This window comes from Salvelinus sp. IW2-2015, linkage group LG27 (genome assembly GCF_002910315.2).
Source record: "Salvelinus sp. IW2-2015 linkage group LG27, ASM291031v2, whole genome shotgun sequence".
Lineage (NCBI taxonomy): Eukaryota > Metazoa > Chordata > Actinopteri > Salmoniformes > Salmonidae > Salvelinus > Salvelinus sp. IW2-2015.
Window position 1 is genome coordinate 11518791 of NC_036867.1, and position 21106 is coordinate 11539896.

The window sequence follows — 21106 nt, forward strand, 5'->3', positions numbered from 1 at the left end:
GGCTGGTTTAGCCTCTGCCAATGGCCCTCAGGTATATACAATTGGTTTGACAAAGTGGGAATTGTGACTTCAAAAAAATGCAACCTCCCTCTTCCCCTAACAATCAGATTAGTATGGGGTACTGGAAAGTAAAGGGTTGTGCCCTTTTTGTGGGGAAGATACGTTCTAGGGGTAACTTTAGGTTGTTATGCAGAAATACAACAAACAACTTTAAGTTGATAATGTTATGACTTCAATCTCTTGCGAGTGCGTAAAGGGCACATCCTGAAAACGAGTCAATATCATGGGGCGCGGTGTCATAAACAGAAATAACCCCATTAAAACAAGGTAAATGAGAAAAGATCCAAATTACCAGCCGTACGCACATGAAAGCCTCCCCTTTAACATCTAATCAGACAATCAATTCACTCTGAGGTTCTAAGGAAAATCAAAAAGACTGCTTTTGCAGCCAAACTCATAGATTCTCACTCTCATCTATTGAAAGGGAAATACGAAAGGATAGGAATTGGACGAGCCATGAAGAAAAACAAATGTAAAACGACTAGTCTTATTATTTCCTAGGGGTGGGTAGATGGTTTGCCATACAACATAGATACAACATAGACAGAGAGATTGCCATTACCTCACAGAGTGACATACTAGAACTGAATAACTTAAGTACTCCCATCTTTACAAGGATAAAAGAAGAGAGAGACAGGAGAGACAGAGAGAGAGAGAGAGACAGGGGAGACAGAGAGAGAGAGAGAGACAGGGAGAGTCGGAGAGGACACACAAGGTTAGTTTGTCTGAAAGAGAAAGCGAGACTGAAAAAAGAGACAACATTATTTTTTCAACGATTTTTGACATGGAATTACAACGAGGACACTTAGCGTTACTGTATTAGAAAAGGGAAGCAAGAAAGGCAATGTGACAGAACTATAAACTTTGTTTGAGTGTGTATAAAGGAAAATAAGTTAGAACATCTTATACCCGTACCTTGGCAAAGTTCATGGTGCGGTGAGGGTGTGCTGGGGTGCGAGGCATGCTCATGAGTGTGTTCATCCCTTTACCCTTTGTGTGGGCCAAATTACCTAGAGGATAGAGAGATAGCGGGAGAGACGTTGAGAACAAATTGACAAGCTACACCACACTTTCAAAGAGGAAAGAGTTAGTGAGATAACTGGCAATCAGCGCCTTCATGGAAAAACAAAAAGGCAATAGTTAGACATGCAAGTGGACATTTATATTTAATATAACCAAATCAAGTTGTACTAAAATGGAAGAAGGTGGAGGGAATATGTGGGAGAAATAAACGAAACAAGCTTGACCCCATAGAGCAAGTAACTCTAAAGAGGGAAAATTCCAAGTTAGCAAAAGAAGGCAATCCAAAAATCAAAATTAGTGATGCAACATCTGCCATGCAAATTCATCAACAAACATAGCCAGAATTTCCATGTTACTTGATAATGTCAGGTGTATAGCTATAGGCCGATGCTATTTCAATAGCACACAGCTATAGAGAAGTGGACTCGCTCTCTGCTAATCTCTCCAGTAGCGTGCTAGCATGTCATCGTGTTAGCTTTCATGAGGGCAGTAGGGATGGCAGTACAAAGGGGGAGGAGAGGTTGCCGTAGCTCAATAAAACAGCTTCAGGGGTATATTAAAGAGTGATTATGGGATTGCTGATTGGATTTGGGCTCAGTTGGCCGCGTCCTCTGCCTATGAAGGATACTCACGCTGCAAAGACCAGCTTGTCACAACAAAAGCCCTGCCTCCAATAACAACAGGCCGCACTGAAAAAAGTGACATGGACCGGTTTTCTTTGGTTCTTTGGCATTTAGCATTTCAATTTAGACAAATAAACACATTTGTTTACATCGGCATTAATTTCTTATATATATTGAGGTTGTTACGATACAATATTTGAATAATCACCACAAGGCAAGTCTGGAGAGAGTCAGACGGGAATAAAATCGATGCCTTGCTTGACAAGAAAACKGTCAATTTGAGAGACTACCTCAATTATAACATACAAAGTGAAAACATAGGTTAGTTGATTGTGCTAAAAGACAGAGTTGCTATTCGGCCATGTGTGTTTACCTGTTTTGGTGAGCGGGTGGGTGACCAGTTTGCGAATCAGCTGATTTTCTGACGACCTCAGCAGAAGAACAATATCTGCCGGTAGTGTATCTCTGTTCTTAGAGAGGAAGCCTGCAGCGTTGTAGATCACCTAAACATGATCAACAGAGGGGGTAAGAAGACCTGTACGCACAAACACGGTTTTACAGCAACCTCAGATTATTTCACCTGCTACTGTTATTCACATTTAGGGTTGGGGTTTCCCATATCCTGTCTTTTTTTCATTATTATTGCCAACTCTAAATATTTGACCTAAAACATATATTTGATGTATTAGACAGGATGTATTATGTATTATAACCTTTCCAGCATAGTGATGAATTCCAAAGCCAAGGTCCACCCTTTTTGGTCTCCAAAAGTTTTTGGATTTCAGGTTGTCTTCAAACTTCTCTGCAATGGACAAAAGTTCACACGGGTTAATTAACTAGCAGTCCAAGCTGGATGGCTAAGCATGTAAACATAATGTAATGACCGAATAAACAAGAATGCATACACATAACATACTTGCAAGGCTGCTAATGATTTAAAAAGCAATGTTTAAACTACTTTTAGGTCCTCCTAAATGAACCTATTGAATAATTAATGACTTGAGTGGATGAGTGGCTTAGCTAACAGGATAAAACTGGTGTACACTTCGTAATAATAATAATAATAATAATAATTTATTGGACTTATATAGCACTTTTCTAGACACCCAAMGTGCTTTACATAGTAATGGAGGGAGCTCACCTCATCCACCACCAATGTGAAGCAGCGACAAGGGTAATGCACGACAACCATTGGGGGGCCATAATGAAAATGGGGCCAAGTTGGGCACTTAACCAGGACACCGATCACTGCCCTGAGGCATTTGGGATTAGATCTTAGTAGCTACACAAGGACTGAGTGAGGACTGTGTGGGGACTTGCCTACAAGGGTCTGGTCGGTGGCTTGGGGAAAACGACTCTCCTCGTCCAGCAGTGACAGCATGCCCATGGGCTTCTGCAGGAACAGGTCCAGGAGAGGACGGTTGTCCTCATACTCAATCACCCTGGCGTCCACATCCTCATTCAGGTACTCGTCCTATAGGAGAGGGTAAGGGACAGAAATATTTAAATTGGAACGGTGAAGCTGGTTTTGAATGAAACCAAAACCATATCRGACAGATAACATCCCCCTCGGTAGGTTGAGTTTAGTTCTTCATGTTCGGCTCACCTGATAAAGTCAAGGCCCAACTATGAGTCAGAAACATCAAAGAACATACAGTATGTCTCTCTAGAGGTGAAGCACACAATTGAAATACAACGTCAAAGCTTTTAGGTAGAGCTGGGACGACAAACCGAACATTAGCGACACCGACCATACCGATCACTTATCGCACGTTCATTATGATAAGTAGCCTATACTAGAGAAATGTGAAGCTTTAAATGAAATAAGTTTGCTAATATGGGTGATTGTTAATGGGACAATTGATAGCTACAACCATCAAACTACTACTAGTAGTATAAAAGACAATTTAAAAAACTGTGGTGCACAAACATATCGTTCTGTTTATCGTTATGGCATCAATCCAGGCAATTTATCGCAATATGGATTTTTGTCGATACTGCCCTGCTCTACTTTTATGTACCCATGTTCACAATGGGTACAGGCACACAGACAAACATGCTCACGCATGCTCACAAGGCATCTAATATCTGGAACAGAACACAGCATTAGCCTCAGGTAAAGTCATTCTGAATCTGCAACCTCTTCTCAGGACAGTAGGACAACGCTGCTGAAATAACATCCTGAGGAAACAAAACAAAGCATTCCAGAACAACAGAGGGACACAGACAAGCATCGGAAGAGCTTGTTCCTCTGGGCTTTGCTCTTTATTGTTTGTCTGATAAAAACAAGTAAATATTCTTACTCTCTTCAGGAAGGATGTAGTCTATCAAGAGCCTGATGTTACAATACCGGTATGATTGTTCTGAAGAGATATACATGGTTTTACAGATGTCTTACTGTGCAGAATTTAGTCAGGACATTTTAGACAAATATATTGTACACTTAGCACTGCAGAAAAAGCCTTGCGTTCTGTACATACAGTACATCTATATGTCGGGGCCTTATGCCAGACTTTGCCCTAGTGCGAGTTTACATCCTACACTGTCTTTAACTCCTAATTGACACTCCTTTGCAATGATTTATGGAACCTCTCTATGGGGTTAGACTAAAGCATTTAACATGAGCAAACCATTCTCTGCCCGAGGCAAAAGCGCACCCCAGAGACCACGGCTAGGGAATTGTCAACCCTTTCCCCATCGTAAATGCAAGCGGAAGGATATTTCACCCGTTACGCACTCTGTTAAAGAGCCAGGTGACAAAGGACGATGCATTATCACCATTTAAATGGAAATCAAGTCGTATCCAAAGGTGAAAAGTGCTTTGAAATGCTTCCCTGGAGGCAYAGGCACACTCAGATGAGTATTCATACTATTTCCGAGAGAGACGACTATGTTAGCGACAAGGAGGAATGGGCTACCTGCTCCCAGGCGAATATGTGTTGGTTGAAGTAGAACTGGATCTGTTCGTTGGCGATGTTGATGCAGAGCTGCTCAAACGAGTTCCTCTTGAAGTTCTCAAAGCCAAAGATGTCCAGGATGCCAATGTTCAGGCCCTTGTCGTCCTCTCTGTCAGGGGGAGATCAGAAATGATTAGGTATTAAGGAAGAGTATTAGAGACTATGAGGCGGAGAGAGACAGATCAGGAAGGTTTTATAATGATGACAGTCGTTATGATTAGCACCTACTAGTGAGGTATTAAGTTCATTTTCAGGGCACACACACACACACACACACACACACACACACACACACACACACACACACACACACAACACACACACACACACACACACACACCACACACACACACACACACACACACACACACGCTCTCTTACCCTAGGTGTGTGTCGGGTCGGAGCAGGGTGTTGATGCGGTTGACGATCCAGCTGAAGAGCCTGCCGTATAGGGCCTTGCCCATGGCGTCCCTCACCTCCGTGGCCTTCTCCACCGTGTTGGGCCTGACGATGGTCTCGCCCCGGGCCACTACGCAGTGGGACGTCAGGGCCTCCTGGAGCTCGTCTGGACGGATACACAGCAGCGACGCCGCTGCGGGGAGAAACCCAGGGATGGAAAGAATGTAGAGGTACTGGGTGTTGTCACCATAGAAACGGCCCTGCGGTATTGACGTTTGCATGTAGATTTGCAGAGACAACACAGAAAACGTGCACATGATATAGACATGCGGTATGTGTAGACAGGCAGCAGGGAGGACATAGTTGGGACGATATACTGTATGTGTATGCAAACATGATGAAAATGTACACATTCAGAGAGATATCCTGTACACGTACTTTACACATAAACCAAACATAGTCCAAAAAAATAGGTCCTATTAGAAAAGATGCAGATATCCCACATTTGCCCATCAGCAAAACAAAACCATACATGGCACTCCACATAAACAAGGACACAAATCTCAACATACACACAGACATGAATACAGCCACCCTGACATAGACACGCACATTCACATTTATCAAAACGAGATAACACTTCTTCAAACTGCAGCTGGTAAAATAAGATAAGTGGCTCTCACACCATGATACAGATGGAAGACCACACTCTTAGGGGGAAAAAATGGTTCCAAAAGGGTTATTCGGCTGTGCCCATAGGAGAACCCTTTTGAGTTTCATGTAGAACCCTCTATGGAAAGGGTTTTTACATGGAACCCAAAAGGGTTCTACCTGGAACCAAAAGGGTTCTACCTGGAACCAAAGAGGGTTATTCAAAGGGTTCTCAGATAGGGATAAATTAAAATCATCAAACACAACTAATGTCAGGTGTGTCAAGCTGAATTTAAAGGGACTGCATGTAAACAGGCTGGAGATACTTTAGTGCTTTATGTCTCCAGCGTTCACGCTAGGCTGGCCACTCTGTAGAGGTAATGGGCATTAGCGGGGAAAGAGGTGAGAGTCATGTTAGCTTTACATCACACCAGGTGCTGGACTGTGCGTCTGTGTCTCACCATTCTCCAGAACTGCTATGTTGGAGATGTTGCTTTTGTCGGTTTGGTGCTCGGAGGCCACAGAGGCAAACTCAATGTCGCCTGAGTTTAGGATAGCAGCCAGAGTACTGTACACACTGCCCAGCTCCTAAGGGTTCAAAAYGTGTGATTAAACTTGACCTTATTGTTCAGAATATAACACATTCATACTTTGATACAAAGTCATGGAATACTCATTTGCAGATTTCATCTGAAGGCTTTTTCATAGATTCAGTGGTTCGATTGGAACTACCTAGTTAATAGCATTGGGGCTTGGTAGCCTACAATCTGACAGAATTCCTACATCATGTCTGTTTGATGGCTTTGGCATCACTGTCACATGCCGTGTCCTAATGTCACTATACTCAGACTGACATGACACCGACAAGCTCGTGATAACCCTGCTCTCTCTTGATGGGGAGCTGCTATCCAAAAGCTAGCACGGTTTAAAACACCTCTCCCCCAATGTAAACTACTTGTTTGTGTGTATGTACTGACATGTATGTGTAACTGATAGATACACACACACACACACACACACACACAACAATTCCATGTTAATGTTTTTTAAATGTCTGTAAATTCTAAAGTATTTTGTCTGTAATGTCTTTTCCGTTTTGTGCCGGACGCCATTGGCGTCGGCTAATGGGGATCCTAATGAATCAAAATCAAATCAGAATCCATTTAATCCAAATCAGAAATGCACTTTAGATGCACCCTTTCTTTATGTGCAAGGTAGACAGGAGAATGGGAGGTAGCCATACTAGCAGAGTGGTTAGCGATTATAGTGATTATACTGTACGTACGATAAGTACTATTGACTTGTGGAACCCAGAGGCAATCAGTTATTTACGGCACTTCCTTGGGCTTCATCAGTGTCCATGTTGCTAATTGCAGACTGTACAAGGCATCATGCCACAGTCCACACTGACTCATATGACAGCTAACAACAACACTGGAAATCATTCTCTTGACCGTTCAACCAGAATGGGCCTCTTTTCCTGGAACTGCTTCATGGCCATTTGCAAACTTCACATCAGTTACTGCACATTAATTCTTTTTTCTCTCCTTTGAATTCCTCATTTATTATAATTTCCCCTTTTCACAGCCAAGGCAATAAAATAGGAGCCATTTGTGACGAAACATACATTTTGTTTATTTTTATAAAGCATCATGACATGGCAAAGACACTCTCCACATAGAGAGCAACCTAGTAAAAAATCCTCCAGGCTTTAACTGAGAACGGTTATGTGTGTAACCTTTGGACAGGAGGTTGGTTTTCTTTGCTTTAGGAATAAGCAATGAACCCAATGTACTATAGTGTATGTACCTCCAGGGTAAAGCCGATGACTTTGAAACACTGTTCCACCGCGTCAAACTGCTCCTTGTAGAAGGTGTTGTTCACTATGTCAGGGCCCAATTTAATGTGCTCGTTGAACAGATATCTGGGACAGAAGAAAGGAAAATAAACCACAAATAAGGTCATGATTGGTGGGGTGAAGGCAGCAAAGTAGGGTATTTGGGAAAGTATAGGGTTACAAGAGATAGGAAGGTTAATTGTGGGGCCTACTTTGGGGTTTTGCTGTCTGATAGCTTGTAGTGGGCAAGTTTCTTCCGCTCAGCTAAACCAGCGTAGATGTAGTAGAATATGTGGAAGTTCTTCTCACCTCTGTAAGGACAGTCACACGACAGGTATATGTCATCACATATGAATATGTTTGATGATTGAAACACAAAGAATATTAATCCCATCCAAGTCTGTCAGCTATGGTTGCCTAAGATTACCAGAAGCCTATTTACAATCTCATAAAAAGCCAAAGACATAGTAAGATGTATTCCAAAACACATAATTGGCAAGCAACCAAGCTAATCTAGACTGCTGTGTTAAGTCAGTTGTGATAGACTGTCATCAGTTTTAAAGCTATTTGTCATGCAATACTTATCACATCCGATTATAGGCTTCATGATGGTTGCATTTAAACCACTCATTTTAACATAATTTTATTCCCCCCACATATATTTTTCCATTCCAGAAGAAAACCGACTTTTGGCACCTAAGACAATATGACCCCATGAGAGAAGTGACACTTTGAATCTAGGCAGTAGGTACATAGTTAACTGACAGACAACATTACTCTCAGAGAGTGCACCGATCCTTCACCCGCAGTCTGAATTTATTTACCAAGAGCAAAAAGTCACCCTTTGAAGCCCCAATGAGGAGACATCGACAGCTAGAATCTTTGATCAAACAGGAAATAAGCTATCCGCTCTCACTCTACTCTCTGCACTCCCTGGTCATGGGAKAATACAACAGGAGCAATAAATTGCAGTGGGAAGGCACTTCCGCCAGCTTCAGAGGGACAGAGAAAAAAATCTTCCAGTTATCCCTTGCCCTTCTTGACCAGAGGCTGCTAAGAAATTATAGAAGTAATGACTTTTGAGCAAATAGATGGACACACACACATTAATTGGCCACTGGCCACAATCGTAATGTTGTTGTCATGTGAAAGTCACAAGAATGCCTTATACGTATTACACGAAGGCAATGTGCCAGTCAGATGAGGGCCATATGAATGCCTTAGTGAAGCTGTCTGAGGGGTCTTACGTGGCCTGATGTACGACGCGGGATTTCTCCAGGAGGTATTCGGAGATTTGCGCTCCGACAACGGTCCCCCCGCAGGTAAACTTCATCTCCAGGTATTTCCCGAAGCGGCTGGAGTTGTCGTTGATGGCGGTGCATGCGTTCCCAAAAGCCTCCACCAAGTTATTGACCAATAGGATCTTCTCTTGGAGTGAGCGATTATTGGCCTGCAAAGATGTGGACGATCAGCATRAAAACGTATCATTTTAAGCGATGAGTAACAATAAAAGCATGATCTGCAATGGTGCACTGTAACAGGCAGAGTATCATGTTTGCCGTCACAAGTGAACATGAAGTGCCGTAATTACATTCTATGTCATTCTTACCACCGTATCTCACCTTTCCAAGCACTGTGAGCTGCTCGACCAATAGATGGGCGCTCTCTGTCTTTCCTGCACCGCTCTCTCCACTGATAACAATGCACTGCACAGAAACAACCAGTCCCCAGTTACTATGGTATTCTGGTCTACTGACATGTTGCTATGCTTGTACAGCACATAGTGGAACGTACTGTATCATTCATACATTACAGTTGACACGGACTTGTGTACCTGGTCTGCGTTGTATGACACCATGGACTGGTAGGCTATGTCAGCAACAGCAAAGATGTGTGGCGGGTTCGCGGTGCGTTTCGCTCCTATGTACATCTTTGTGTACTGTGCAAGGAAAAGGATAAGGCACATGTGAGGGGATTTCATTTGAATTTGATACCAACAAGTAAGTTAGCTACACTATATGCAGCTAAAATTGGCTGAATCAAATACAACAACTTTCTAGCTGCCTTCTAGTATAGCAAAAAGATAAAGAGATTTAAAGACATGCTCTGGAACTTTGGAGCGTAATATGTATTTTTTTTTTAAACCTCCCTCTTTGAGCTGGTTGTGTCATTGTGTAGTTCATACATGCCTAATCTATGAGCATAATTACGATCTTACATCAATGAGCCACRAAATCCCTAGTTTGAAAGCGACTGTTTTCTGGAAGATAATGCCATTTTCTTTAGATTTTCCCACACGTGGGCCAGCCCCCTAGCAACTCGAGTTCAACCAATGAGCTTCAGSCCCTCGCCAATTGAGGGACAGCTAGCAAGAGGCACATCATGCACACACAGCAGAGCGAGAGTGAGCCATTTACTTTATGTTCATATTCCTTTTATGAATTCTAATTGTTGTTGCATTGTTGAGAAGGAACCCGCGGGTAAGCATTTCGTTGGACGGTGTATACCATGTGTATACCATACATATGACTAAGAAAACTTGAAACTTGAGAGCGATGAYGTGGTACCGCTTCTGGCTCGTGAGCGCTACTTTCAGAACTATTTTCAGAACTACTRGCTAGAAAGTATACAAAAGTACCGGAGAATCTCTTCAAGCAATTTTCAAAAATGTGTTTATTCCCATTATAGTGCAAGACAAACACTCATCAGTGCAGTTGCTACTATTCTAAGTAATGACTCGTTTAATTATGTACAACATGCCACAATGGACAATACAACTTAACAATAGTATCATGGCATTTTGTCTTGAAGGGTTCAATTACAAAAACATCAGCAGTTCAGTAAGACAAGCAACATTTTTCCAGAACTGTATAAGAGAGGTAGTGAAGAAACCGTGTGATAAATGGAAAAGTGTGGCCAGTGGAGAGAGAGAGAGAGAGAGAGGTAGGGAAAGAGGAAATGGGGCACTGAGGTCCTAATGAGATACGGTCGGGTACATTCAGTAGTGTCTGTTTGACCACATTAACACACACGCTCGCAGGAATACACACAGACAGACAAACACACATCGCACACACAAATACACACACCTGTGGGCTATACAGCTCCATCTTGTGAAACGGGTTAACTGCAATGAGGATGTCTCCAACGTAGGTATAGATCTGGTCCTTGGCATAGCGCCTCTGAAGCTGCTCTGTGACTGAATTCTGGGAAGAGATCAAACGTGCGCATTCAGTATTGTGACATTCAAAGGTAATAATTGATGTTTGAAGAAACGTCATCACAGTATTTCAGTATCATTTGAAAAGGGCCTCGGTGCAGAGCAATGATTACTGAGGAAACATTGCAGTAAGCTTCAACACTTATTAGGATTGCTTACAGTACGCTGGCAAGTTGGCAATATATCTGTCAGCGTAAATAAGCATTATGCAACGTAACAAATGTACACTGTCGTTGTTTACATGAATATGAGAATCTGGACTCAGTTCCGTTCATCATCTCCACCTTGATTCCATTAGGCATTGTGCTCAGATCATACATTCTGTTTCCACACCCTCCCTCGGGCCCAGACTAGGATATAAACTAAACCAGCCATGTAGAAGAATGGGCAGAGATATCCCGAGGCGACTGAGCAATTTGTATGTTTCAATATGTCAATGGAGTACTCAGCTTTGATAAATCACCCTAAATGTGTTTGGTACAAATATTGCTATTTTGCTTCTACAGTATATTAATTTAATACCGGTGTAGAGACTAGAGGGACGTAATTCTGAGAGGAAACACTGTCCTAACTTAAACTGTGGGTGGTTATCARTAACCTACACTCATAGAAARAATGGTGCTATCTAGAACCTAAAAGGGTTCTTTGGCTGTGCCCATGGGATAACCATTTAAAGAACAATTTTGGGTTCAAGGTAGAACCMTTTTGGGTTCCAGGTAAATCCCTTTCYACAGAAACCCWAAAGGAACACATAAGCGTTATATCTGGAAGCAAAACGGGTTCTCCTATGGGGACAGCCGAAGAACCCTTTTGGAACCTTTTTTTTTCATAAGAGTGTAGGTCAGGTACGGCAGCTTTGATGGGGATGGAGGCAACAAAAAATGTGAACTCATCATGAGGAGCTGAAGTAGCTCATGGGTCTGTGTACCCACATCCATACCCAYACATGCAGTCAGAGCCGGCCCTAGCCTTTTGGGGGCCCTAAGCGGTAAAAAAAAGAAAGTTGCTTCAGTTTTGGGAAATGTATCCGTGGGCCTACAAAATGGGAAGTCGGCCCCCAGTTGCCCCTCCCTGACCTAGGTTATTAATACAGAGTGAGAATAAAATATAACCACCTTGACACTGATTAACACAAAGCCGATTACATTTTTTTGTGTGGATCTGAAAGGATTGGCTAGAGTTGAGCAATATGGCTAACAATTCCACCTATCGGCTAAGGGGAAGCTACTACCGTGTTGATAATAGATGTCCGATATCTTCAGCTAATTTCATCTCTTACCTCATCAAGTACTTCCAGGGTGGCAAGGTCATCCACTTCGTCGGGGGTGGGGCTTGATGACATCATTTGACCACCTTTCTTGGTGTGGATGCGCTCATGCCTACAACACAGGATGCAGTATAAAGTCTAAGCAACTAGTTGCATCTAAACAACTAACTTATAACAACAACAGAGCTGATACGTGATTGCAGTAGATTAATCCAGCATTTAACAATGGCTTCACATTACGTTCCTCTATAATGTTATTTTCTTAAAACTGCAACACCTTGACTCCTTTTTCTCTTTTTACTTTCTATCTACTTAAATTTAACAAATCTCCCACATCCACACACTCCCACATAMAAATACTACAGTTTACTATAGAATACTACAGTACTTACTATAGAATGCTGTAGTAAACTGTAGTACACTGTAGATTACTATACTACACACTTTAGTATTCCTCGATCATGTGTAGTACTTACTATATCATTTTGTAGTATACTGTAGAATACTATAGTAAATACTACAGTATACTAGTTTGCTAAACACTACAGTCCGCAAAAACAATGCAGTTTTTAAAAACTGTATTACAGTATTTAATTTGCATATACTCTGCCCATTCCCCTCCCCCAATATTAAAATTTGGACCACCCGTAAGTGAGAAACCTATAGTACATGCCAATATAGAGCATATTGTGTTCCATACAAATTATAGAAAAGAGCAGAAACACTGAACTCTCTGTTCAGACCCCAGTCCTACATACCTACAGGTTATAGAACATTGGTCTTTTAGTATTTCTCCAGTAGGGTTCCTCAAGGAGAAAGACCCCACTTCTATGTCATAGATAATAAAACAAAAACACTTTAGTAAATATTACAGTAACGTCCCCAAAAACACTACAGTAAATAATACAGTATACTACAGTCCGCAAAAACACTAGAATAACTACTATAGTAATACTACAGTATTTATACTATACTATTTTTTCCTGTAACTGAGTCAATCTAGATCGAATCAATCTAGATCAGGGGTCTCCAAACCCTGTTACTGGAGAGCTAAACTGTAAACTGTAAACTACCATCCTGTAGGTTTTCACTCCAACCCCAGTTATAACTGACCTGACTCAGTCTATCAACCAGCTAATCATTAGAATCAATCAGGTGCACTAGATTACGGTTGGACCAAAAACCTACAGGACGTTAGCTCTCCAGGAACAGGGTAGTAGAGCCCTGATCTAGATCTATTCAAGCTGTGCTTCTACACAAGCTTTTTGCCCACGATGACAATTTAGCTGCATGGCTGTCCAGTCCCTCCTCTCCTGTTTGGCCTTTCACCTCTCTTGAGTGCGACTCCAAGTTTACCTCCCCAGGCGGATAAAGGTTGAGGCTGACCACAACAGAGCTTGACCAACTCTTAAACAAATAAATTGCTGGTCCCCACTGATCCTATTGTTATTGTGTCTAACCGGCTAGTAGCTCCTTTTCCTGTTTTTTCCCTCCCTGCCTTGTGGTGCCACGACATGTCTTACACCACGCTATCTGACTCTACTGGCTGATTCTGCTAAACCTGATTATAAAATGGTGCTGAATTTTTTTTTTTAACTGAACCTTTATTTAACTAGGCAAGTTAGTTAAGAACAAATTCTTATTTACAATGACGGCCTAGGAACAGTTGGTTAACTGCCTTGTTCAGGGGCAGAATGACACATTTTTACCTTGTCAGCTCGGGGATTCGATCAACCTTTCGGTTACTCGTTCAACGCTCTAACCACTACCTGCCGCACCCTTGGCTGGTGTTTTTACAAAAAAAATCCAATCCTCGCTTGACCAGCAACACGTGCCAGTATTGTGGAAAAACTCAATAATTATACCCATTCATAAAGCATCTAATCCCTCTGTGCTGAATGACTTGACATTCTTAGTAACGATGCCTTGAGAAAATTGTGAAAAGTCATGTTCTCAGCGCCACCCAGAAACTCCTCGACCMGTTTCAGTTTGCTTATCAGCCCAGYAGAGGAGTTGATGATGCCATTCTTATACTCCTCAACRTGGTCTAYAGACATCTAGAGGGTGCCAAATCCCATGTCAGGGTTTTGTTTGTTGACTTTTCTTCTGCCTTCAACACAATCCAGCCYTACATTCTGGCACAGAGACTCATTCRGGACTTCTCCTTAGATGGGGGGGGCTGTTTTATTGGCTGTTGGACTTCCTGAGCCAACGGTCACAGCGRGTCAAAATAGGTCCCCACGTGTCAGACATACGCACCACCAACACAGGCTCTCCATGTACACTAATAGTTGTACTAGTTCCCATCCTGACAGACACCTCGTTAAGTTCGCTGATGACACTGCCTTGATCAGCCTGTTGCATGATGACGAGGAACACCATGGCCCGGTCCTAAATGACTTTGTAGAGTGGTGTGAYGAATYACACTTAGTCCTGAATACCAACAAGACCAAAGAGATGTGCATAGACTTCAGGAAGTGTACAACACCTACCTCTGCAACATCTATCAGAGGTCAGAACATAGAGATTGTAGAGGAATACAAATABCTGGGTGTCCTCTTGGACAATAAGCTTCAGTGGAGTAAATGTACAGACCTGATCTACAAAAAGAGTCAACAGAGACTGTACTTTCTCTAAAGGCTGGGATCTTTTAATGTTGACTGTACTATACTGACTCTGTTTTACAAATCTTTCATTGAGAGTATTTCAACTGTTTGTATTGTTTGTTGGTTTGGCAATGCCACTGTCAGTCAGAGAAATATTTTGACAAGGATTATCACCACAGCAAGTAAGGTACTTGGAGTCAAACAGACAGGCCTGGATGAGATCTTTAAGGTCAGGGCCCTCTGCAAGGATCACAAAATAATTTTAGACCCAAGCCACCCCCTGTACCCGGACTTTGAACTACTCCCCTCTGGGCACAGGTATAGGGCAACCCTCAGCAGGAAAAACAGAACTAGACAATAATTTGTGCCAGGTGTGATATCCCTCCTAAATAGCTCGGGCTAATGTTCCTATCCACCCAGTAAGGCCAGCCTCTTTTTATTGCTATGTAACTGTTAGGAAAATTGTATTGTCAATTTGTTTTGTAATTAAACGCCACTTTACATGACAGTGCAACAAAATTTCCCTTTATGGGGACAATAAAGTCAGTAAAGCTGTGACAATGTCATTTTTTCACGCTATTTGATGGGTCATACAGAGGTTTGATTTGTTAAAACATGGGTGTAGGTTGTAAAAACTACAGTCAAAGTCAGACATGAAACAGAAGAAGGAGAAACGAACAACACGTCTGCTTTCGAAAGGGTCTAGCCTGACTAAAACACATCTGGAACACAAGGATGACAGTGTCATCCTTAGATGTCGACAACAATCATCAAGACACAGCACAATGACTTGATTTCAGCAAAGTGCTGGGTTGTGGGTAGGCTACAAACTACAGTCTACAGTTAGGGCTTTGATTAGACAAAATAAGTGGGCAGGTAACTAGCTACCCCTACAACCCCTACTAGGGCATTCATATCCCCTACCTGTCGTTACTGTCTGTGCTTCTGTCTGTCTTTCCATGATGGCTTAAATGACAGAAATAACATTACAGTTCATAAGCAGGATATGGCATGTAGTCGCAGTGGTTGAACTTGATATCTGGGCTTCAGGGGCCCAACATTCAGTCACTGGTGAAACGTTGAGCCTGAAGGTGACCCAATATCCAGCTGATGTGCAATTTGGATTACTGTCTACATCCACATCCAAGTAAAGATAATGCCTATCTCCTCCAACGGCAGACAGTTGTGCAACCAGTAGGAACGTAATAGAATGCAATAGAACATAAAGTACTGTGTGGAGTAGGTGAAGCTTGAGTTTGAAAGTTAAGATGAAATAAATCCACTACATGTTCACGTTGGATCACGGCATGGGTCCCTTTTGTAGATAACAAGTAACATGACTGTACTATGACATGTCAAACATGCACGGTTATATAAGAATAGGTCTACATGGCCAACAGGGAGATGTTATGAAATACATTATGACATTCATATGGAAGGAGTTTCTAGAATGTTCCATACGTTTTTTTTTCTTCTTTTATTTCACCTTTATTTAACCAGGTAGGCCAGTTGAGAACAAGTTCTCATTTACAACTGCGACCTGGCCAAGATAAAGCAAAGCAGTGCGACAAAAACAACAACACAGAGTTACACATAAACAAACGTACAGTCAATAACACAATAAAAATCAATGTACAGTGTGTGCAAATGTAGAAGAGTAGGGAGGTAAGGCAATAAATAGGCTATAGAKGCCAAATAATTACAATTTAGCATTAACACTGGAGTGATAGATGTGCAGATGATGATGTGCAAGTAGAGATACTGGGGTGCAAAAGAGAAAGAGGATAAATAACAACATGGGGATGAGGTAGTTGGGTGTGCTATTTACAGATTGGCTGTGTACAGGTACAGTGATCGGTAAGCTGCTCTGACAGCTGATGCTTAAAGTTATAGAGGGAGATGTAAGACTCCAGCTTCAGGGATTTTTGCAATTCGTTCCAGTAATTGGCAACAGAGAACTGAAAAGAAAGGCAGCCAAAGGAAGCGTTGGCTTTGGGGATGACCAGTGAAATATACCTGCTGGAGCACGTGCTACGGGTGGCTGTTGCTATTGTGACCAGTGAGCTGAGATAAGACGGGGCTTTACCTAGCAAAGACTTATAGATGACCTGGAGCCAGTGGGTTTGGCAACTAATATGTAGTGAGGGCCAGCCAACTAGAGCATACAGGTCGCAGTGGTGGGTAGTATATGGGGCTTTGGTGACAAAAACGGATGGCACTGTGATAGACTACATCCAATTTGCTGAGTGGAGTGTTGGAGGCTATTTTGTAAATTACATCGCCGAAGTAAAAGATCAGTAGGAGAGTCAGTTTTGCGAGGGTAAGTTTGGCAGCATGAGTGAAGGATGCTTTGTTTCAAAATAGGAAGCCGATTCTAGATGTAATTTTGGATTGGAGATGCTTAATGTGAGTCTGGAAGGAGAGTTTACAGTCTAACCAGACACCTAGGTATTTGTAGTTGTCCACATATTCTAAGTCAGAACCGTCCAGAGTAGTGATGCTAGTCAGGCGGGCGGGTGCGGGCAACAATCGGTTGAAGAGCATGCATTTAGTTTTACTAACATTTAAAAGCAGTTGGAGGCCACGGAAGGAGTGTTGTATGGCACTGAAGCTTGTTTGGAGGTTTGTTAACACAGTGTCCAAAGAAGGGCCAGATATATACAGAATGGTGTCGTCTGCGTTGAGGTGGATCAGAGAATCCCCAGCAGCAAGAGCGACATCATTGATATATACAGAAAAAAGAGTCGGCCCAAAAATTGAACCCTGTGGCACCCCCATAGAGACTGCCAGAGGTCCGGACAACAGACCCTCCGATTTGACACACTGAACTCTGTCAGAGAAGTAGTTGGTGAACCAGGCAAGGCAGTCATTTAATGCAAAGGTCAGTTGGATGCTGAATACATAGTGCTATGTGGGGCCTTTGTAGCTTTTATCTTTCTACCATTGTCTAACAGAGGTCATCTGCATCATGAAGGTACCTTGTCTTCCCAGTGGTTCCTATCTGCTGGTTGAGGTCTATGAGTTCCATCAGCTGTTTCTGCAGGATCCTCTCTCGGCCTACAATCTGTTTGATGAACACATGCTGGAGCAGGTCTAGAACATTAGGCCTCAGCTCAAAGTCCTTGATCAGACATCTGTGGGTGAGACAGTTGGACAGGGAGAATGTTACTGATGCTCTGGGCCTTGCAATCAGCAACTGAACATTGTGATATTCTGATTCATGCTTCTATTTTAGGGGGTGAATGGTTTATGACGAGCAAATCTGAAGAGGATAATAAAGCAAGTATTTTGGCCTGTAAATGAGAGGGAATGTTTACACTTTGTGCTCTGTAATTAGCAACACACACACACACACACACACACACACACACACACCACACACACACACACACACACACACACACACACACACACACACACCACACACACACACACACACACACACACACACACACACACACACACAACACCACACAGCACACACACACCACACACACACACACCAACAAATGCATGCACACACGCACCCACACACCAACAGACACATAACATACACACATACACAGCTCCCATTAAACTCACTTGCAGATGAAGTCGTTAAAGTGGTCCGACCACAGCTCCGGCTGGTACAGGGTAGGGGGAGGGTTTCTGTACGGGGGAAATCATCAAAAGATAAGATAAAATGTGAATTACACAGACTGGGAGGAGAACAGAGGCTACGGCTGGGAGCAGGATGATGGAATGAAATGTTAACACTGTGCTTCATTTCAGATACCAAGAGAAATCTCAACGTTAAGCCTGACACTCACATAGGGAAACTTTAAGGCCACTTGGATCTAAGCATTTCGGTGAAAAACACCAACAAATGATTTCAAATCTAAACAACACCAGGTTGTACTTGCAGAATGCTGACATAAACTTGTCATGGGACCATCAAAATGTTGACAGGTGTTATGCCAATCGGGATATAACACAGTTATAAGACATTATGCCCATTATGCAGACTTTCTACTCCAATCTCAAAGTAACCATAATGAATACAAAAAAGTACTCCTTTAACAAGCAAATACAGCCAGACACTGTAGTTAGCTCCCCAACCCTGACAAGACAAGACCTCACCCACTAAGGAACAATAACGCTAATTTGCTATAATTCCCTGTCCTGTTTAAAGTGTCTCTTTATAAGAGGGTGCTTGGCACAGGATGTAAGAGTTGATATTGACTCGCTAATGCAGCGGGGCCTTTTCACGTCCGCAACGACAGCGATTCATTGCTGTAACGGGAGGGCATACATCTCCTGGTTATCACACTTAGTTCACACCCCATATAGACAGAGTGTGTGTCAGACATTTAAATGGACTCTGTTCTGCCAACGCTCCCACTATTAAAATGAATTCTTATCTGGAAGACAAACAGGTCTGGAGAAGCTGTGGGGAGGGGAAAGTCAAACATCTGCTATCTAGACCTGGATACTGGAGCTGAATGTGGAATCTAGGAGCTGAGAGGAAACAAAGACTGTAGGGATATACTGTTGAGAGACTAAAGGGTTTTGACAATTGTAAAAGGACGCAGCCATCAATAATATTGAGTCAAGATAATAGCGGTGGTCAAACGAGCTCATCATATCTCATACAATTCTCATGCAACTAATTGATCTGTGTTATTAGTACAACCTACTCAATGTGTTTAAAATGTGTTATTCCGGGAAACATTTGGACCATTCCTATACACTCATGTATCTTTCTTCTCCTCCTCCACAGGCGGTGGGTTCCAAAAGGGTTATTTGCGGAGGTATGGGGTTTTACCAAGAACCGYTTTGATCTGAAGAACCCTTTATGGAAGACAGCGGTTCTTTGTAAGGTACAGGGTTCCACCTAGAACCTTTGTCATCCTAAGAACCGTTTTTGGAAGAAAGGGCTCTTTGATGATTCTTTAGTAGGCAAGAAGGACTCTTTGGAAGGCAAGAATGGTTCTACATAGAAACATATATCAGATTTCCTAGCATACTCTTTTGCAGGGTGGTTTTCAAAATTGTTTGTTTAATGTCTGTGTTTTTGCATGTACATTGATACATTTTATGCTACACACAGAAAAATAGCATGAATTATTCTAAACTAATCCAATCTGTTAGTAGTTGGACTTATTGCACCTGTTACTGAGATGGTTGTTCTAGATGGTTGTTCCAGTTAAGATGATTGATTGAGGTATTCTCAATAGTCAATCTTCCCTACAAAATTCCACTTGTTGGATATCCTAACTCTGGTTGGATTCCAAAACCAACACTTTGCAAGCCAGCATAATGTGACTTGCAGGCCTGATGTGGCCTGTAAACCAGGAGTTTCCTAACACCACTGTGTTAATAAAAAAAACATATTTTTAACTTTATTTAACTAGGCAAGTGTTAGGGTATAATTAGGCTCTCAAATAAAGGCCTTATGATATATGTAATATATTGTCATAAATAATGACATTTTAAAGGCTAGTAAGGCTGGTGGAACTGTTCATAGAGGGTTCTAGGAAGAAGATAAAAGGGTTTTCGGTTAAACCATTCATAGAGAGCTCTAGGTAGAACCATTTACAGGGGGTTCTATGAGAACCCTACATAGTGGGTTCAGGTAGAACCCTCTGTAAAGGCTTTTACCTAGCATCAAACAAGGGGTCCCCTATGGGGACAAACTGAAGTGTTCCTTTGACCCTTCCTTCACCTAAATTCATGTATTTTGGACATGCACTGTATGCTGGGACATATTTTGTGTGTGTATGCTTGCCTGCATGTGTAGTGTGTATTTTAGACTTGACCTGGGGTCTGTTCCCGTCCCTTATCTGGCTGGGTCACTGCTAGGCAGTGCCAGGCCAGAGGGAGTGTTGGCAGAACTGCTCTCTCTGGGGTCAAACCGGGATAATCCTGAACACAGGTTCCCTAGCCATAATCCAGTGGAGGAACAGCTTCCGGACATCTTGGGTGATGTCATCGTGGCTATTAAATGGGGACAGCACTTCAAGCAAAAACACAGCGCGTACCTCCGCTGGTCACTAGTGTGTGAGTAAGAGAATGAAATGAATCACTGTTGAACTCAAGGCCCATTTGAATGCATTAGTGAAAATGCATTTACAAACCTCCTCAATGTGTTTGATTACTTGTATACTAGCCTGTCTGCTGGCATGACAGGACAGCGTTGGATGTAGAGTGTTGGCAAAACAAAGGATAAGGGAATTTTGGCAACCAAAAATACAAAAGTCAGTGGCAATCATCCCACTGAATCTATTGAATTTTGTCCATTTAACATGGTTTCTCAATGGAGATCCTGGCCAGCATGGTGAAAGAGGAGTGTGAGGGAAGTGTGTGGAGAGAGCCTGCAGCTCTTGTAACAGCAGTCACAAAGATTCAGAGAAAGCTGTGTGATGATGACTGCTCTGGAGCAAAAAAAACCCAAGGCAAAGAGTACACTAACAACAGAGGGGGG

The 21106-nt window shown here is 42.4% G+C and overlaps 1 protein-coding gene across 1 annotated transcript in view; it reads right to left on the bottom strand.

Annotated features, from left to right (window-relative positions):
- myo3a (myosin IIIA) overlaps positions 1-21106 on the bottom strand; it is an 82859-nt gene that overhangs the window by 14826 nt on the left and 46927 nt on the right. The window contains exons 8-25 of the mRNA XM_070435388.1: positions 18226-18291; positions 17622-17777; positions 15568-15609; positions 12050-12149; positions 10640-10756; positions 9385-9489; positions 9173-9256; positions 8798-9000; positions 7763-7861; positions 7523-7637; positions 6175-6301; positions 5045-5255; positions 4625-4772; positions 3027-3180; positions 2420-2508; positions 2080-2209; positions 976-1070; positions 640-667 (exon numbers count right to left, since the gene is read on the bottom strand). Of these exons, the coding sequence (XP_070291489.1) occupies positions 640-667; positions 976-1070; positions 2080-2209; positions 2420-2508; positions 3027-3180; positions 4625-4772; positions 5045-5255; positions 6175-6301; positions 7523-7637; positions 7763-7861; positions 8798-9000; positions 9173-9256; positions 9385-9489; positions 10640-10756; positions 12050-12149; positions 15568-15609; positions 17622-17777; positions 18226-18291 (2069 nt within the window). The remainder of the gene's footprint in view (positions 1-639; positions 668-975; positions 1071-2079; positions 2210-2419; positions 2509-3026; positions 3181-4624; positions 4773-5044; positions 5256-6174; positions 6302-7522; positions 7638-7762; positions 7862-8797; positions 9001-9172; positions 9257-9384; positions 9490-10639; positions 10757-12049; positions 12150-15567; positions 15610-17621; positions 17778-18225; positions 18292-21106) is intronic.